The sequence below is a fragment of the Erithacus rubecula genome (genome assembly GCF_903797595.1).
Source record: "Erithacus rubecula genome assembly, chromosome: 1".
In the NCBI taxonomy this organism is placed as follows: domain Eukaryota; kingdom Metazoa; phylum Chordata; class Aves; order Passeriformes; family Muscicapidae; genus Erithacus; species Erithacus rubecula.
Window position 1 is genome coordinate 97,516,970 of NC_136658.1, and position 18,283 is coordinate 97,535,252.

Consider the following 18,283-nt stretch of genomic DNA (forward strand, 5'->3'; position numbering starts at 1 on the left):
AAATAATAAAATAAACCAAACCAACAGACCATCAGTAAATAACATAGCCAAGTGAAGGAGTAAAAACTCACTCAACCTTTCCTGAATCCCTGTCAGAGCAGAACTCACACTTTCTGTATGTCTGATAATTGGCATTTCTTTCTATCTTTCTATCGATTCTTAGATCGTATCAATGATCAGACTTGGGCACATGCATTTATAAGATCTGCTTAAAAACTTTATTCTGACTTAGGTACCTATGGCTCTCTTGACTTTCTCATGGTTCATGAACTGAGGAGCAAACAGCCAGCTTAGAGCCAGAAGTTAACTCAAGTTCTCTAAAATACAGTTTTTAATCAGTCAAACAGAAAACTCCTTCTCTCCAGATTTCAATATATTTAATATAATTTCTAGTTTGTATTTCAGATGGGAGAAAACCAAGCCAGGCCTCCATTCAGAAGGACCTCCCCTGGACTCTGAAATTTCTGAACCCTTATTAAGATGAATAATGTTAGAAAAAACCTTAAGAAAACCTGGGGAAAAAGAAAACTTTCAACTTAGCATGATGGAGTCTTCATCTGACTGTCTATGAAATTCTCAATATTTGCATTCAAGTACAAGATATTAATAAATAACAACATAAGCCCTAGATTTCTCCACTCATACAGCATCTTGGCATGATGAATGTTTTCTCCTCTGCAGTCCTCTCCAATCCAGCAGGTCCTGAGGATAGGAAATGTCAGGTTTAAAATGTTTGCATGGGCAGAAGATTAAATATGCTTACCAGGACTGATAATTTTTTTTTTTTCAGCTCCATCAAAGTATCTTCTTTATGTGTGATGGCTCATACCATTTTAAGAAAATAGTCACTTTTAGCTGAAAACAACTTCAAGTTGTTTCTCACTGAGGAAACATTCATGGTAAAGACTATCTGACTATTAATTTTTATTCCAGTCAAGCAGTTGTGTCTACTGATGAATGAAAGCCCAGCAAAATTGTGTCTGTGGCAGAGAAGATAACCTGGTTACACTCCTATTGTAAAACAATGGAGAGGACTAGAATATGTGGTTCATTTTTATGTGAACACCAAAAGAGTTATGAGGAGGCAAGAACTACTTTATAGTGACAAATAAAAAAAACTTTTCTATTATGTTGATACAAAAAAGTACTATTAAGTAATTCACCTTCATGATGTAGCAGTGTGAAAAGTCATGGGAAAAGCAGGCAGCAATATACAGGAGCACAGTAAGGCACCTAGCAAGACAGAGAGCAACATCAGCCTGTCTTGAAATTTCTGGCAACTATTTTCTCAGCTTGCATGATGCCCATGCTCTGAAGGTGTAAAGTCATATGCACTGGGTCTGACTTTAATATTTGGGCTTGGCCAGATGGAGTTCTCAATACATTTAATGGTGGAATCCAAATGCATGCAACACTCAGCAGCCTGGTCCTGAAGCTCTCCTGGTTACCTGTGTGTGATGCCAGACACTTTGTCTTCTCTCCTTTGTCAATTTATATTACATTTATTCTTTGCTAGAGCAGTGTCACATGCTTGAGACTATTAAAGCTGCTGCCAAATAACACAACACTCCTGTACAGTTAGAAAATTTAATGGCCTGACACACTGTCACTCAAATGCAGTCCCTTTTCAGACTTCTATCTGCCAGAATGATCGGAATCATTCCAGAAAAGTTTTAAAATGCCATAAGCAAGACCTTCAGACCATCATTGTGTCAAATCACATTTCTGCCAAAATGCCAAAGAATTTCTTCCTGCACTTCACAGTAAAAAGTGAGTTAAATAATAACCTGCTTCCTGTTCTAATCCAACACACCTAGAAAGCAATGAGCATTCCTGACCTTTTTTTAGGAACCAATACATTCTTTGCTTGTAATAACCTTGTAGTAAAAACACCTACCTCTTCTTTTTATTTGGGAAATTCCAAGTAGCAGCTATTTGAGGAAAAGGGTTGAGTTGGTGATAGCAGTAAGATTTCCAGAAGCAGTAGTAAAAGGTACCTTTTTTGTTACTTGACTCCCCAGAAGTGTAAATCCAATTGTAACACTGTGAATTATTTCAGTATTGCTCAGCTATTCAAACAGCAACAAAGTAGAAAATCAGGTTAGTACTTTGACACACACAGGCATGTAGGACAAACATCAGATACTCTTTTTTACATCCCCAAATGGAAAGACCAACAGTTTGCAGATGTCTATATGGGCATACACACACTGCTGCAGTGTGAAACCAAGCTGAGGTGAGTCCCATTTGTTGTTTAACAGAGGCACAGCAACATCTTGGTCCAGCCTACACAATGATGCCAGCCAGAGCCTGCAGAAGGCAACCAGCTTACCTGAGCAGCATCAGCATCTGCATTTAGGCAGAGGTTGTGGGCTGTGGCCTTAGGTGGGCATTCCCTCTCCTCTGTGCCACAGGGGTACTGGCACATACATTTCTAGACAGGAAAGTTTGGGACAAGAGGAAATTTAGAGTCTGTGATGCTGCTTTTTTAAATTTTGCTGGGAAAGGCTGAGGAAGCATGAAGCCTGAGTCAGGACACACAGAAGGTGAGTGAAAATGGGGATAGGAGAATTCAGGCTTACCCCAGACTTACACCCAGCTGGAGACAGCACACTGGTGACATCTGGGAGCTCTGAATCAGCACTTAGACAGAATCAGCCATATTGACTTTAATATATCTCAATTAGATCAAAAAAGATCAATTAGATCAAGTCCAATATTGAAGCCTGTAGTTATCGCAGTAATGTGACATCTTTCTTGTGTTTAAAGCTCCCCAAGCACAGCTCACAGACCTTATTTCTAGGTTGAGCAGCTTCTTCAGATTAGAGCATCATTCCCCTGAGATCAGTGACACACCAGGCACAACTGTGCAATCACAGCACAAAAAACTCTACCTCCTACAAGAAACATGCCAAACATCAATGAGGTAGCTTTTTCCAGCCAGCATTGCTTTTGTTGGGGTCACAAAATGTACACCATATCTCCCCCTACCTAGTACTTTTATTTGCTAAATAGCTGCATCTGTACTTCCAACAGTAAATTTGGTTGAGCTCAGTAGATTTGGTTCCTTGAATCCAGAGCAACCAAATCATCTAGCAGTAGCAATTTCCATGCAGGTGCACCTTTTTTTCTACTTATCCTGCATTAGCTGCTGTTTTCTATTTGGTCTGTGCTAGGAGAAAGAGCATGGTGCACAGATTGTGTGATTGAGCTCTCTCCTTTACCTGGTGTGCCTTGGCAATGAAAACCATCCCCAGAAGGGGGTAAACCCAGGTAATGGATCATCCTGTGGCAGGGACAGCTGCCCAGCTTAATTTTCACTAGCTCTAAGATAAGCCCAAGAAGTGCTTTCACAAAATCCCAGATTCTTCAATTGCTGTTACCTGAGGAGGTGCAGAGCAGCCTGATGGGCTCCTTTGCTGATGTTCAGTAGCTGGGATGAAGGACATGTACTCTGCTGTACTGAGGAACATGATCTCCCACACCAAATGAAAAAGCTGGCTCTGGGCTCAGTGAAGTGAAAAGGTTTTACCAAAGAACAGATGTTTCTTTAATGTCTTGATATTCAAAATTGGTTTTGAAGTCTGCTCATTCTTACCTAATTTGCTTTGGTGTTCTAATTTACAAGTTTTCTCCTCCAAGAAACAGCCTATGAGATGTTTTAAGATCATACTGATAAATGCCAATTTTGTTTTCCTGTGATTATCATCAGTTATATTCTCCAGTTGCTTTTTCTACATGAAAAAAAGGAAGATAACAGAGTTCAAAACCTACTTATCTCAGAGGGCTGAGAGAGATTGATAAGCCCTGCCTCTATGTAACCTTTACAATGTGTCAGGACAATTATTCTCATCAATCTAGTGATTTGTCTAGAATTACAGTTAATTATCTTGCTAAAATATACCAATCCCCCCAGTTTGTAGGGCAACAATTCAATGAAATTAATTTGCATCTTAGATTTTTCATCCTACAGTGCTAACACATTTAAAAATATGATTCAGTTTCTAATACTTTAAAGAGAAGTTCACAGGAGCATTAAGCCATCTTGTTAGTTCATCTGTTTGCACTGCAGCCCCTCACGCTGTTCAACAGTGGAACTGTGAGCACATCCAGGGGCAACTCAGCTGCAGAAAAGTCTGACTGAGGTGGCGTAAAAAATCTCTCAAGCACCTCTCCCTGAGGCTGCCTGTGGTTTATACTCACTAGCACTAAAGTTTGTGTCTGTGTTGGGCTGGAAATCATCTTCATTAAAGAAAGCAACGTGTGGAGTGGGTGGAACAGCCTTTGTTCCCTGAGCAGAATGCAGAGGGGGATGCCCAGAGACATTTATCTGGCGGCACCGAGGCCGCTCATTCCCCGGCACCCACACGGCACCGCAGCATCCCGACGGCTTTTAAATGGCATCTTTGGCTCCTCACTTGCTCCTTTCCAGGCTGGAAAGCGCTGGCGCCTTCTCACCTTCAGGTGTGGAGACCTACAGGAGTTGGTGATTTTCCAAAGGTGGAGAATGGCTCAGAGGAGGGAAGCAGATGCAGGAGGCCGGGAGTGAATGGGCCGGGTCACACACAACCGGCTTCCTTGGCCAGATCAAGAGACAGCTGAGGCTAAAGGTGCCCATCAAAAAAGGGTATTTACAACCATGGATACAATTACCCCAAGTTTTGTGCGAGGAATTCAGCTCCACCTCTTCTGGCTCTTTCTAACTTAAGGATTGTTGTGAACAGCGGTCAGTGCTTGGAGGACCCTGTCCTCACAAAGCCTATGGGAATTGCTGGTGCCCAGCAGCACTGCCACCCCCACACAGCTGAAAAGCCTCCTCAGTGCCAAGTTGTGAAGTAGCTGTTTCTACTTTAAACACAATTCCTGCCTGCTTTCGAACCACAGCTCCCGTGTATGAAAGGTATCTTTCTCAGCAGCCTTCACACTTTCCTCATCAATGCATCTCTGTCCAGTTTCCAGCTCCTCATTCAGAGGAGAAGCAGACACTGGAATCCTCACAGCTCTTCCCGGCCCTGCAGAGACTGCTGATCATTCCTGCAGGCAGGAGCGCTGCCCATCACCCCCAGCCAGCCATGCTCTCTCCTTGGCTTGTGGTGCTTGGTATTTGTGGGACCCGTGAACCACAGAACCTCCAACCACAGCCCCCCGCTCCCAAGGCAGGGCCCTGGAGCATAAACATCCCAGCCAGAGGCTAAAAGTGTCAGCACAGATGTGATGTGGCATGGCCAAGGAGAGCACAGGAGCGCAGGCACCTTCAGCAGCCAGCCCTGAGCAGCAAAGGCAGGACTGTGGCACAGCCCCGGGCACGGGGTGTGCAGGGAAGCAGCAGCTGGACAGCCTGGCAGGAGGGGAGCAGGGGACATGGGACCTGCTCACACCCCAGGCAGCTCCACAAGAACAGCAGCGAGAGGATTCTGTAACTTCAGCACAACATGAACTTCTGAGGGTGTTTTATGGTGCTGTTCTCACCTTGTTTCTTTCATATGTGCAAATTTCAGTCCTGGCCGTCACAAAGCCTGGTGCTCATGGATATTTCACACACAAACTAGCCCATAAAAATTATTGCAGAGAGTTTTGTTCAGTCCTTTGACCTGTTAGCATAACAAAAAATTAATCTGAATTCACAAATGAATTAATAAGAAAACCACAGAAGATGAAGTTCAAAATACACTTGTAAGTATTTGGCATCTCCCTTCCACAAAGAACTTTTTTAAAGTTCTAAGCACTATGATCTCACTTTAAAAAATACTTGCTTCTTTTAGAATTGAAAGAAGAACAAAAAGAAAACATAAAACTGTTTTCTTAATAACCAAAAATTTACTGAATCAAGAATTTGGATATCATCATCCAAAGATATAAGCTTGATATTTCACACCTGACTTCTACACATAAGCAGAAGTCTGCTACAGAACTGGTGTGTGCATGCTAATGAAAAGTCACTTTACACAATTCAAACAACAAAATTGAATCATTTTCACAACAAAATCACTGTACCTCACCAGTGTTTTCTGATTTCCTTTAAATATAAAATCAAACACTTTTAAAGCCACACGTTTAATGCATATTTGATATTTTTTAGAAAGGGAAAATCCATGTCTTATGTAAAATACTTTGTATTATTATAATGAAATGCAGCAAGAAGAGCTTGTATTTCTAGTGTCCTCTTCCAGAAAAACCAACTTGCAAAGAAAAGCATTTTCACAAAAACTTATTTAACCATCTTCTACAAAGCATGGTTTGTTGGACTTCTAAGTTAGATTTACAAAATGACAAGTTATCATCTCAACAGAAGGAAAAAAAAAAAAGTAATTTCTTTTTGCTTTTGGAATCTAGTTCCAAAATAAGACTTTTGTTTTCAAAAGATGGAACACTTCTGAGATGTCTGATGTATTTTTGAGGCAGAGCTCAGTAATCAATACTTTATTTACCACAGTTACAGTAGTCTATCTCTTTCCAGAGAATTAGGAATCCAGAGCAGTTAATTTCTGGGTAAATATGGCAAATGTATAACTACAAACCCAAACAGAATTATTATTCCTTATCCCTTCATTTCCTTCTGTTCTCTGCTACTAACTTTACAAAAATCATGAAAGTAATGTAGAAATCCTTATTGCTGGAAAGGTATGGCAGGCCTCTCATTCTTTGTACAAAAATATTTTAATGTAGATATTTAGAAATGTTTCATAAGATTATTTCAGTGATAAAATATTTTATCAGTGTTTCTGTTTGAGTACATCGAGCAGTGTATTGTGACTTTTAAAAAAAATTCTCAAGTTCCACTACTGAATCTTTAAATCTCAGACACCACTGTTACAATAGAAGCAGATGCTCTGGAAGAAAATATCCTCCCAACAGTAATGTTCTGAACTGCTAGCTGAGATCCATAAAGCCAGATTTGGGTATGGTGGAGTGTGTATTTTATGTATTTGTGCATATAAAAAAGATTATGGAACTCTGCCAACCATATGTGAATGTGACCAGCCACCTGCATACTACATCTCACCCAGCTCCTGGCAGGCAGGGTGGTTCATGTTGGTATAGGCTGTGCTGCTGGAGCCAGCTCTAGCATTTGATGGCATGACAAGAAGATCCTTTGTGTGTGGAGTTTTGTTACTTGGAAGTATCACCAACATCACTTGCCCACTCACTCACTCCATGCTATTCAAAAATATCTGTTATTTAAACACTTTCTAAACTTAACAGATATGAGATACTGTGTGGTTAGTTAAGGACACATGAAACCACAATCAGGAAAATGTGAAATTTTGAAAGAATGAAAGCAAACAGAAAAACTGAAGTAAGCATCAGGTTCAACAAAATGTTGAGAAGACAGTCCTGCTGCAAAAGTAGGACTATGAAGTGTTACTGAGGTCTGTAAGTGTGCAATATTATATAGCAAACAATACCACATCAACAGCAAATGAAACTGTCACACGACAGAGAACCTTGTACATGAAATAATACAACTTTTTATTCATGTTTTATAGATTACTTTTATTTAATTTTGCTTTAATAATGCATATTCTGTTCACTCTGTGCAAAATTGGGGACAGAGGTGGGTGTTTAAATCATCTAATGAAAATCAAGCGGAGATGAACATTCAGGTTGAGGGAGAGGCCTATCCAAACCAGGCAAGCTAAAAAGCCACAGCTGCTGAAGACAAAGCTGCTGTCAGCTGTGCCCTTCTGCCCTGTCACCTGGCACAAACGTGCTGTCCTGGCCGAGCAGCTGAGCCCTGGGAAGGTGACCTCGCCGGACACCGGGGACAGGAGTGGTCGTGGTAGCTACATAGGGAGACCTGGCCTCAACCGGCTCCAGTCAGTGTGTGGCAAAGAAAGGCACAAATCATTGCAAAGACCAGACTTCTGTTGGTTTGTTTCCTTCTTGTAAATACATTACTGTACACAATGTAAGTTTCAGTTGTAGGGGATTCGGGGACATAAAATTGCATATTTAACAGAACTCAAAACCGTAACGAAAAGTAGGCTGTTCAATCTCGAAGCAAAAATAATCCCTCCAGCCCCAACATTAACATTCATTCCTGGCTATATGAAGTACAAACATTTTAAAATCTGTGACAAAAGACAATTAAAACCCAAAAAGTCAAAATCATAAAGCTTGTAAACAGATAATCTGAAATACACTTTATTTATGGAAAAATATCATCAAAATAGTACCACTATGGACTAAACTGCCTGAGTTTTCATTTCACCTAGGATCTTGAAGTAGAGAGCCTTTAGCACAAGATCAATTTCAGTCACAACTAGTGCCGTACAGCACGGCTTTGGGTAGAAATTTTGTTCTTGTTGGTATTTTTGTTGTGCTATCAAAAACTGTTGTGCTAATCCTTCAAATAAAGGGATGTTGAGGCAATTCTAAAATCATTTGGCACAAAGTTATTTTGGCTGGGGCATAAATTTGAGTCTCAGTCATGAAGAATAATGCAACATTCCACCTATCAAGTATTCACTTTGATTGAAGAGCTTTCTTTATGTCATTAACTTCCATCTAAAAAAAAACAGAAGAAAAAGTATTTGATTAAATTAGATGCTTTAGCAAACTGAGTCACAGTTGGTGCCACTTGAAAAGCACACTCCTTCTTGTCCATAGGTGTCAGCTACAGGTTTTATACCATTCTTATTTCCACAGATTTCACAAATGGAGTTGCTTCTCAACTAAGATAGTGATTCACAGCTTCCTCCCTCAGACCATGACAAGTATAATTATTGAATGTACTGCAAGACCTTTCCATCTCTTTAAATTACAACTTTTACATGCCAGACAGCTCACTGCCTGACATTACTGCAGAATGAGCACTGTCCATGCACCAACTCCTGCACTTACAGCCAGCACAATAAACTGCACTGCTGGCAACCAGCACAGGTAGCTGAGGGACAAAACCCATTGTGTCTCTCCTACAGGAAGGGTTCTTGCTGTAGGAACGGTGGTTGCCTTCTGCAAGCATCAAGCCTGTGCCCAGGCACCTTAAAGGCTCTGAAGGTGCCATGCTTAAAAGTATGTGGCTGAAACTATCAGTAACCCCAGCTGTACACTGGGTCCCTCTGACAGACACTGAAAACCCTAAAGCAAGGGTCCTAGATTTATTCAAACCCACATGTTCCAACCTGTGTTGAACTGCACCATCATCAAGGCAGTCTTCTTTAATATGTGGACTGAGAGTTGTGTCTATCAGAGCACTTTGAAACTAATGCTACTTTTTTTTGTTAACTCTCATCTTCATGTAAAGCTAATAATGCCATCTTGGCTAGCATAAGAACATTTACCAGTATAAGCAACTTTGAACTGGAGTAAAAGCATTCAGCTTTAAGATCATAATTTTAAACCCATCAGTGCATAAAGATGTAAAGTTATCTCTGGATAAGTCTGAACAGTGTGGCCTGTTAGACTAAATCAACAATGGCTATTGAAACTGTTCAACGTGTTTTATCTGAATACATTTCAGTTTTAGCTGAACAATAATTGTGTATTATTAGAAGCCATGTTGTATGTGGTTGGACACACAAAGTCCTGAAGCATAGAGGCAGCCCTGGAGCATAGACATTGAGGATCCACCATTCTGCCACCCTTTGCCCAAGTGCTTTACAGAGGGAGCAGTACAGTGAAATTACAATTTGATTTTTTATCCCTAGTACAAAGTACAGTTGCCCTATACCATAAAAAAAAATTATAAGCAATACCAAACCACTTACCAAGTACATGCAACTGAAGAGTATAGCATAGCATAGATTAGAATAGAATAATTTGGTTTGGAAGGGGCCTATAATGACCCTTTAGTCCATCTGCATGACCAAGTTTAAGCACGTTGTTAAGGGCATTGTTTAAATCATTCTCCAAAACCCCCCAAAAGCAGTTTCAACATAATTTCACATCAAAGCAGCATTGCTATTGATTCCAGCAAAGGCCAAACTCCATGAATCCCACAAACAGATCAGCAGGATACCTGGCAAATGACTAAGGCAGCACAACAACATCTAAAGATAAGGTACTGTAAAAACCATGGTAGCAGTAACTGGGTTCTTAATCAGAGCCCCTTCTTTTTTTTTGTCCTCAGGATGCTTTAGGGAAGACAACTTAAGTTAGTTTGTAAAGCAGATGTCAAAATCTTGCTATATGAAATAATATTCCAAGCATATTAACACTAAGACAAGCCTATTACAAAATATAAAGCTTTGGCAGAAAGCAAGTAACTTAAAAAGCATGATTTCATTTGTGACCAAATCAAACAAAACTTAGATGAAAAAAATCATAATTTGAATCTTGTAGTGTGGACAATTTTTAAAAAATTGTCTAATTGTGCTGATAATTTTTTGGATAATTATCAGGCTTTTCAGTAGAAACCCAATATTGCAATATATATGACACAAACTCGCAGTGCTATGAAGGGAACATGTATCCCTTTTAGAAATATTGGTAGTTTTTGATTCACTGGAATCTAAGTATCCTAACAGAGTTTTATGTCCCTTGTCAGGCTAAAGCAAACCTGCCTACACATCCCCAACATTAAAAACAATTTAAGTACCTGCAATCGTAGACGGATCTTCTTCTCTTCATCCAATTCAGACAGCAACTGTTTAATCTCTTTTCTGTTAAAAGAAGGCAAAAGAAGCTTGGGATGGAAATGACCACACTAGTAAAATACAAAATATTATCTCTTGGAGACATATTTAGCCCAGTTCATTAGTTTGTGTGTGTGTTTTTTTTTTTTTCTCTGAACATATAATTGAAGTCAGCATACTCTGTATACTCTAGGCTATGGTAAAGAGAAGTAAATCTCACTATGGGACAGCACCCCACCCCATCCCACATGGCTAATGACTACTGTCTCCTCACAGCCCTGCATCCACAGGCTCTGCACTGGCCTGGCTGTATCAACACCAAATCAGCTCCCAGTTGTCTTTTTCCATACAAAGTGTAGATGCATGGACTGTCGGTGGGTTATAGGAACTGGTAACACAAATCCTGCCCATCCTATCACATACTTAAGCCACTTAAAAGCTGTTTATGCCAGCAACACAATGTAACCTTCAACTTCATTTATAAGACTTAATGATCCCAAACATGGATTTCCTGTCATTCTTCTTTGTTGGGAAAGGGAACATAGCTATGAGGAGCAGACACGTTCTCATGTTCCCACTGAGCGATCTCACCTTAGGACAGATACCAGTAGGTGGAAGCTGCCCTTGCAAGAAGAGGGAGACCAGAGGAGCAGGGTCAGCCTAAGAGGCGAGGCCGTGGGGCTTGCTGGCTACATCCAGCTTGAACCATGCCCTCCCGCATCTTCTCCCACACTCCGCACACCTCTGTTCCGCCACAGGCTCTGCACGCTGCTTGCCCTTTTCTTTTTCCTGCCTGGGCTACACACAACTGACAATGTAAGTGAAGGTTTAGCTTCCAAAGCATGAAATATTCTCAGGAACATTAAAAGTTACATGCCAGCCCCAGTTTCTCCTAAGAAATGAGCAATTTAAAGAAAGCAAAGGTGCCCGAAACTAAAATAGTAAGATTTAGGGCCGTAAACACAAAGGCCTTCAGATGACCTAGTCACAATTCAATTAGTGCTTTTGTAACAGGAGCTTCCTGGAAAAATGTGCTAACAGTCAAATAACAAATTAATTTAATAACTTCAGGAACTTGTAGCAATTTGTACTACAACTATAACAAACGCTCCCCTTTTATTATGATCAATGCACACGAGTTCCCAGATAGTTATTGACAAATAAAACAACATTTACTGCTTATATCTTGCAACTTAACTTTTCCAACACGCCGTAAACATCTGCTTTCTACACAGGGCAAAAAGGTTGGTGGATAGTGGTCTTTTTTGTAGAAGTTCTCACCCCTGAATATGTTCTGTCACATGAAAATCAGTCACAAACAGATAAGCCAGATGTGCAGAGTAACATCCATGAAGGCAAACTCAATCAGAAACTGCCACCACTATGCACAAATGGATCCATCCCACCTACAACTGTGATTAGCAGTACTTACTTTTGCTGGTCTTTCATGGTTTCAATGATGGTTCTTAGCTCCCTAATTTGTGTTCTCAGCTCTTCCAGGGCAGTCTGACCTTGGCTCAAGTGCTCAGTCTTTGGCTTTCCTTCAGTACCAAACAGGGATGGGGAATTTGACCTGTGGCCTGTTGTTCCCATAGCAATTGAGTGAAATCCAGGTGATGGTGAAGGGGATAGTGATGGTTGTACATTACTGCCACTAGCCAGACCTCCTGGTTTTGGAGGCAAGGAAGTTTTGTTATCAGACACCTGCAACAAAAATAATAGCTTTTAATGTCTGCAGAAAGCTTTATGAAAATCAAACCTCTAACCAATGCTAAGTGTTTAGCTACTCTTCAGTAATGCTGAAATTCCAACAGTCAAACATGGACAATCTTGGCAAAAGCATGATAAATATAGTGATGAGTCAGCATCTTTGTATGTGTACATCAGAGGGGATCTAGCTGTGATGCAAAAGTTCAGCAGCATTTCCAAGATTTTCAAGATCTAGCAGTGAATTAAACCAGGGACAGATGCTTGGTGTTTCTCTCAGATGTTAGTGAGAACATCTCTACATCCATGGATGTCTTCCACAGAGCAGAAAACTACATGACCAAGAATTCAAGTTGTATTTTTTTGCAAATTAAATTTGTAATTTCCCACAAATTATTGAAGGAATTTTCCAAGTTATTTCAAAAATTTTAAAATGTATTACATGTTCCCCCCAGCATTATGAAAGTATTAAAATATTCATTAGGTTTGCTTGTTGGTATGATATATATATAGAAAAAATTCCCATAGTTTCAAAACTATGATATAGTAGTAATAAATAAATGTACTCCTCTGTTAATCAAAGCTTCCATGAGTCCCCATAACTACCAATAGCTCTTTATTCCTCCAGGAACTTGGCAGAAAAAACACATCATTAACCTGGAATCATGTGAGTAGCTGAAAAGGATTCCATGCTTCTTAACTGCAATCCAGTGCTCTACTTATTAGACAAGCCTCTACTCATATGTGCTACATAATGCAATATATGTTTATAATGTAATATAATGTGATACAACATTTCATACTTATTAGACATTTAGAAAATCTGAAGTTTACCAACCATACATGACCAGCTACTTCATTGCATACAGAGAACAGTGTTCAAGTACAGTTACACAGTGGCAAGTAAGGGAAATCTATGCACTGCTTTTTGGCAGTGCTATGTGTGCATTACATGACAGCTACCAGGCATGTTTGAAAATCTGATTTGGGCAAGTGTAAGAAAAAGTACTAGGCAACCTTCCAACTCTCTTTGGAAAGGAGATATTGAATTTGAATGGCAAATAGGGCAAAATACTGAGAATAAATGGTATGGAAATGGAAGGAGACACTCTAAGTGAGGGACATTAGCAGAAAAAAGTAACTGAGAGAAAAGTTAGTGATGAGATGAAAATCAGGAAAAATTATGATGGGAAGAGAAGAGCAGGATCTATCAAGTTCTGCAAAAAACAGTCTTCTGTACTATACAACCACAATTGAGCACAGAACCTGATCTGGGAAAGCACTGAATTCAAGAAGTGTTCTGCACAAAAAACAAGTCTGACCATAAATATAAATTAAAATGGCATTATAATCACAAGAAAGCTGAATCACTGTAGTGTCTTGAGAACTTGACTCAATATCCTGAATAATATTCTTTTATCATTTTATCAATTAGTTTGTGTATCTGGGTTGGAAGGGACCTTAAAAGACCTCATAGGAGAGGTGCTCCACCCCTCTGATCATCTCAGTGGGCTCTTCTGGACTTGCTCCATGGCAGGTCCATGTCCTTCCTGTGCTGGAGACCCCAGAGCTGGATGTAGCACCCCAGGTGGGGTCTCACCAGCACAGAGTGGGGGGTGAGTAATGTGTACCTATAAACAGACCCTTCACGGATAATAACCCCATGTATCAGTAGGTGCAAGTTTCTTTCAGACTGAAAAGAGATTTCAGGCTGAGTTCAAATCTGGAGCAGACAAGCAAGGCACAACTGGGGTCATTGATCTGAGCATCTTATTCCAGAGCTTAATTGGCTATCAGCATTAAAGCCTCGAGCAGCTGCTTTTTAATAGCAGCTGTGTCATTTTACAGGAACAACATCTAGAGTTTTGTCATATGACTTACAAGTGTTGGCCCAGCAGTATTCCTTGGTGCAAGTGCTCCCAGAAGAGGGAGCTACATAGCAAAACATTATCCTTATAACTTGATCACAGAAGTGCATGACTTAGTCTCTCAAATACTTGTTAAACTACGAGAATGCAGTATTTTTAAGGGTACCCTTATGTAGTAAAAAATAATTTCAGCTTTAAAGCTTGACCTACACATTCCTTCTGTAATATTTGATTCTGTTATAGTAGTCAACCAATATACAGTAAGAATGGCATAAGCCTATAAAAGGAATATTATTATACCAGTATAAAAAGTGATTATATTTGAAAATTTAAATTCACATACTATTACAGTGTGTCAAAAAGCTGTATTTACCCTGCTTCACAGACTTCTAATATAAGATCAAATTAAAGTTGCAAAAAGACAGGGTCTTTGTTTCTAAAATTTATTTCCCAGCCTCTGATTCTTTGAAATACATTTACAGAAGAAGGATTTTTTTCACAGTATGGTTATTTGAGACATTTTAAGTGTGCAATTCACTTAAGACTTGCCTTTCAAGCACAGAACAATCTTTAGTACCCTTTATCATTTTAAGCTTCTTTAAGTGGGCAGTTACCAGGTGACTGTTGAATTAAATTTTAAATATTTCAGTACTGCTTTAAAAAAGGAAGATGCATGTGATAAGGTTAAGCAGAGGCATTCCAATTAACTTACTTGTGATATTGTAACAGTTCTTGATTTCCTTGACACTTCAAGAGTTTTGTGAGTAATAGAAACATGTTCTTCCTTCTCATCTTCAGGACTTGGTGAGTCAAAGAAATCAGGGCTTGAAAGGGATGACTATGTAGACAAACGCACACCACAAAAGAAGAAGAAAAAGAAAAGCACAGATATTTTCATTGCACAAGAACTTTTTCAGCTATCATTTTCAAAGTAACAATACTTAAAATCAGGACCCCTTGTCCCCCTACTCCCCCTTTTTTGCATCTTATTTTCAAAGCTAGACTGCTTTCAAACATACAAGAAATAAGATACGTTTAAGAGTTGAATTCAGCATTAACTGTCAGCTTTGCACTGCGTGGTGTCAGAAGATGAAAGCAGCCTCCTGTGGCAGGCAGGACACTGAGTGCTGTGCCATGGGGATGCCAGCTCTGTCACCGGGGTGGTTCTGCTGTGGCTCTGCTCAGAGCAGCTCTCACCCTGCTGCTCTCCAGAGGTCCCAGCCAGCACCAGGGCACTGCAGGGCTGCCCTGTGCATGGCCTCTTGGGAAAGGTGTGAAAAAGGAAGGCTCCTTCCACCCCTGATCCTTTCCTCATAGATGTGGCAGGGAAGGAAAACCTCTATACTGTTTTGAAAGCATTCTATTTTTTTGAGTTCTGTTAGTTTCACAATAATCCCTTTCGCCTCCTTCCACTTTGCTTTTCTTCAGTAACACGGACCCAGGTAACCACCAGTGGTTGCTCTCATTCTGATATTCCAGAATGCAAAAAGCATGGAACAAACAAACCCCAAACCCCAAAGAAGAAGACATTGAAAAATTAAGCAGTGGTTTCCAAAGTACTGTTTACGAGATCAACTTGTCTAAAGATAGATATTAGAGAGTGAATTTAAATCACCCTTGTATTTACAACTGTGACCTTAATAAGAAGAAACACATATAGCTCAAGGAGGGCTGTTGAAGACTGAATGATCTATTTGTCCTCAAAATCTGATAAATGTCCTCAAGAAACAAAGAGAAATGCTTCTTTTGGGAAACACTTTCAAAATCCTCAATACTTTGCACAAATTAGTCTATCCAAAGACTTTTATAAGGGATTTTTCTGGGCTCAGTCATGGCTGGCAAGGAAGACTTGGCAGCACCCAAATAAGGGGGTATAAAGCTTAGAAGAAAGGGAATGTTTTAAACATCAGTATTCAAAACACTGGCAGCCTTTGACAGTAATTTTCCTGATCTGCATCTCTCTGCCTCATTGTACGTGTGAAGGAATGGCTGGGTAAAAGTAGTAAAAACACCAAGGAACACAAGTAGGAGGGGGGGAAAATTCAGAAAAAATATATTTAAAAATAGTTTTTAAAGAAAAGGAAAATTAACTTACAGATGTGAGAGACTGGGAGGGTGGTCGCCTGCCAGTAGCTTTTGGTCTGGTTGTAGTTGGATGATTAAGCTTCTCAGCAATTGGTATTACAGAATCAAAACCTTCCAAGTCTTAAAAATAAAATAGAATCGATTTGGTTTTCTGGCAATTGTCTTCAAAGGGAAAGAATCACATTTTCTTCTAATTTCAAAGAAATGAAATCCCATTTTCCCCACTGTGTCACAGTGTTCTGCACGTATTTAGCCACCATGATGGCACTAAAAAAACCTGGAAGTCAAAGGCAGCTGTAATCCAGTCACCCTTGCCAAGAACAATTACCCTTCCATCTCAAACACAATAAAGCAGAGGGGGAACGTGTAGAGGAGCCTTTGGCTTTGTTTTCAGCATAGTGAAAGCTAAATGACATCATGGGTTCCAGGGCATGGAATAAACAGTTTCAAAATTTCCATCTGGCTACTGAAGGGGTTAGTAATTTTTTTTTTCTGAATAACTGGAGACATAAGACTGTGCACACATTGTCTCAGGAACTGTACTGTCAGCTCTGCATTTCAGTAATTGCTCAGGAGAGTGTAGAATGAGAATGATCAAGCTGGAAGTGATCTGCAGGTTCCCAGACACCTGCAGCTGGAGGTTTCCAGGTGAGAGGACTATCTCTCTCCAGTAGTCCAGAGGCTATGGTAAGTAAAAGCTGCAATAGGCTCCTGAAGCTGTACAGAGTCCAGGGAAAGCAGGCCTGCTTGAATGCTGTACCATCTCCATGGCCAGTGAAAAGCTCTGGGGAAGTGTTTACTGAATCCAGCCACAGGGTAATGTGTATGTGAAAGAGTGATGTGGAGGCTCAAGGAATACCACAGCTCATGATTACATGGATAAATCAAATGGCTTAATACCATTCATCTATTTTTATGGGTTGTATCAGTTTCACTCACCTTCATTTCAAAATGCCCTACAGCATATGTTGAGCAGGAAGGAGTCAGAAAACACACAAGAGGTACTTTAGACAAGATAAATCAAAATTCTTCAAAATTACTTTCAGATATGAATCAAATACAGGAATGATAGTCATTATTCAGAGACTACTTTTCATTGCACACATGTAGGAAAAAAATAGCTTTTAAGTTAATAGTTCTATATACTAGGCACTTAATTTTCCAAACTATTACAGATCTCTGAAGATCTAGTTTTGTTGTCATATTACAACCAACCATTGTACAAAATTATACAATGGAAAAACAAATTAATTAATGGGCTTGTGCAATAAACTATATGGACTGAAGGACATTTGAACTGATTCCAAGTACTCATGATTTGTCATCTAGAAAGTAAATGGGATTGGAGATTCCTTATTCAGCAATATACTTCCATCTCCAGGAGATTTAAAAAAAAAAAAAAAAAAGAAAAAAAGAAAAAAAAAAAGAGAGCTCTTTCAATAGCCCTGAAATAGTCAAAGGTTATTCACCTCCAAATACTGCTCTATTTTTGGAGTGACTCTTCCTATATATAACCAGTGACCCCACTGTCCTCTACCATGTATTTTTGTCATTGCTCTTTTTATTGACTGTTGCAGCCTGTGTGCAAAGGTAGGTAACCCACACCCAGTCTGTCAGTGGGATTTTGGCAATCTGAAGCCTCAGCTATACCCAACACATCAGGTGAGGTCACAGTGCTTTGAAAATGAAAATGAGCTAATTTTAGCAGATTGCACAAAACCTATCTGGAGTTCTACAGAACTTCAGGGTTTCAGGAGAACAGAAAGAGAAGGAAAAATTTGGTTTTTTGGGAAAAGAAAAAGCAAACAAGTGTAAGAGCTGTTTTCTATTAATATTCATGAAGCTGACCCATAAGATTGCCAAATGACTTAAGATCACAAAGCAAATCAATAATCAATATATTAATATATTATCTAATTTTAATTTTCTCCACTGAGTTACTTTGCTAAATTGCACAGCAAAAATGTAACACCATCAAAAATATACACTCCCATCTAAAAAGTGATACTCATGCACATGAGCAGAAATGGAGGCTGAAGCAATCCT

The 18,283-nt window shown here is 39.7% G+C and overlaps 1 protein-coding gene across 7 annotated transcripts in view; it reads right to left on the reverse strand.

Annotated features, from left to right (window-relative positions):
- Positions 1–7,441: 7,441 nt before the first annotated feature.
- The window catches only part of SH3KBP1 (SH3 domain containing kinase binding protein 1), a 204,131-nt gene continuing 193,289 nt past the window's right edge, over positions 7,442–18,283 (reverse strand). For 6 of the 7 annotated variants that reach the window (XM_079316945.1, XM_079316943.1, XM_079316942.1 and 3 more), the window contains 5 exons: positions 16,248–16,357; positions 14,865–14,990; positions 12,010–12,281; positions 10,541–10,604; positions 7,442–8,508 (listed from right to left, as the gene is read on the reverse strand). In XM_079316945.1, the coding sequence (XP_079173071.1) occupies positions 8,467–8,508; positions 10,541–10,604; positions 12,010–12,281; positions 14,865–14,990; positions 16,248–16,357 (614 nt within the window). In that variant the 3' untranslated portion in view covers positions 7,442–8,466. Of the gene's footprint in view, positions 8,509–10,540; positions 10,605–11,168; positions 11,386–12,009; positions 12,282–14,864; positions 14,991–16,247; positions 16,358–18,283 lie in introns of all 7 variants that reach the window. The other variant, XR_013775716.1, reaches the window with a different exon arrangement.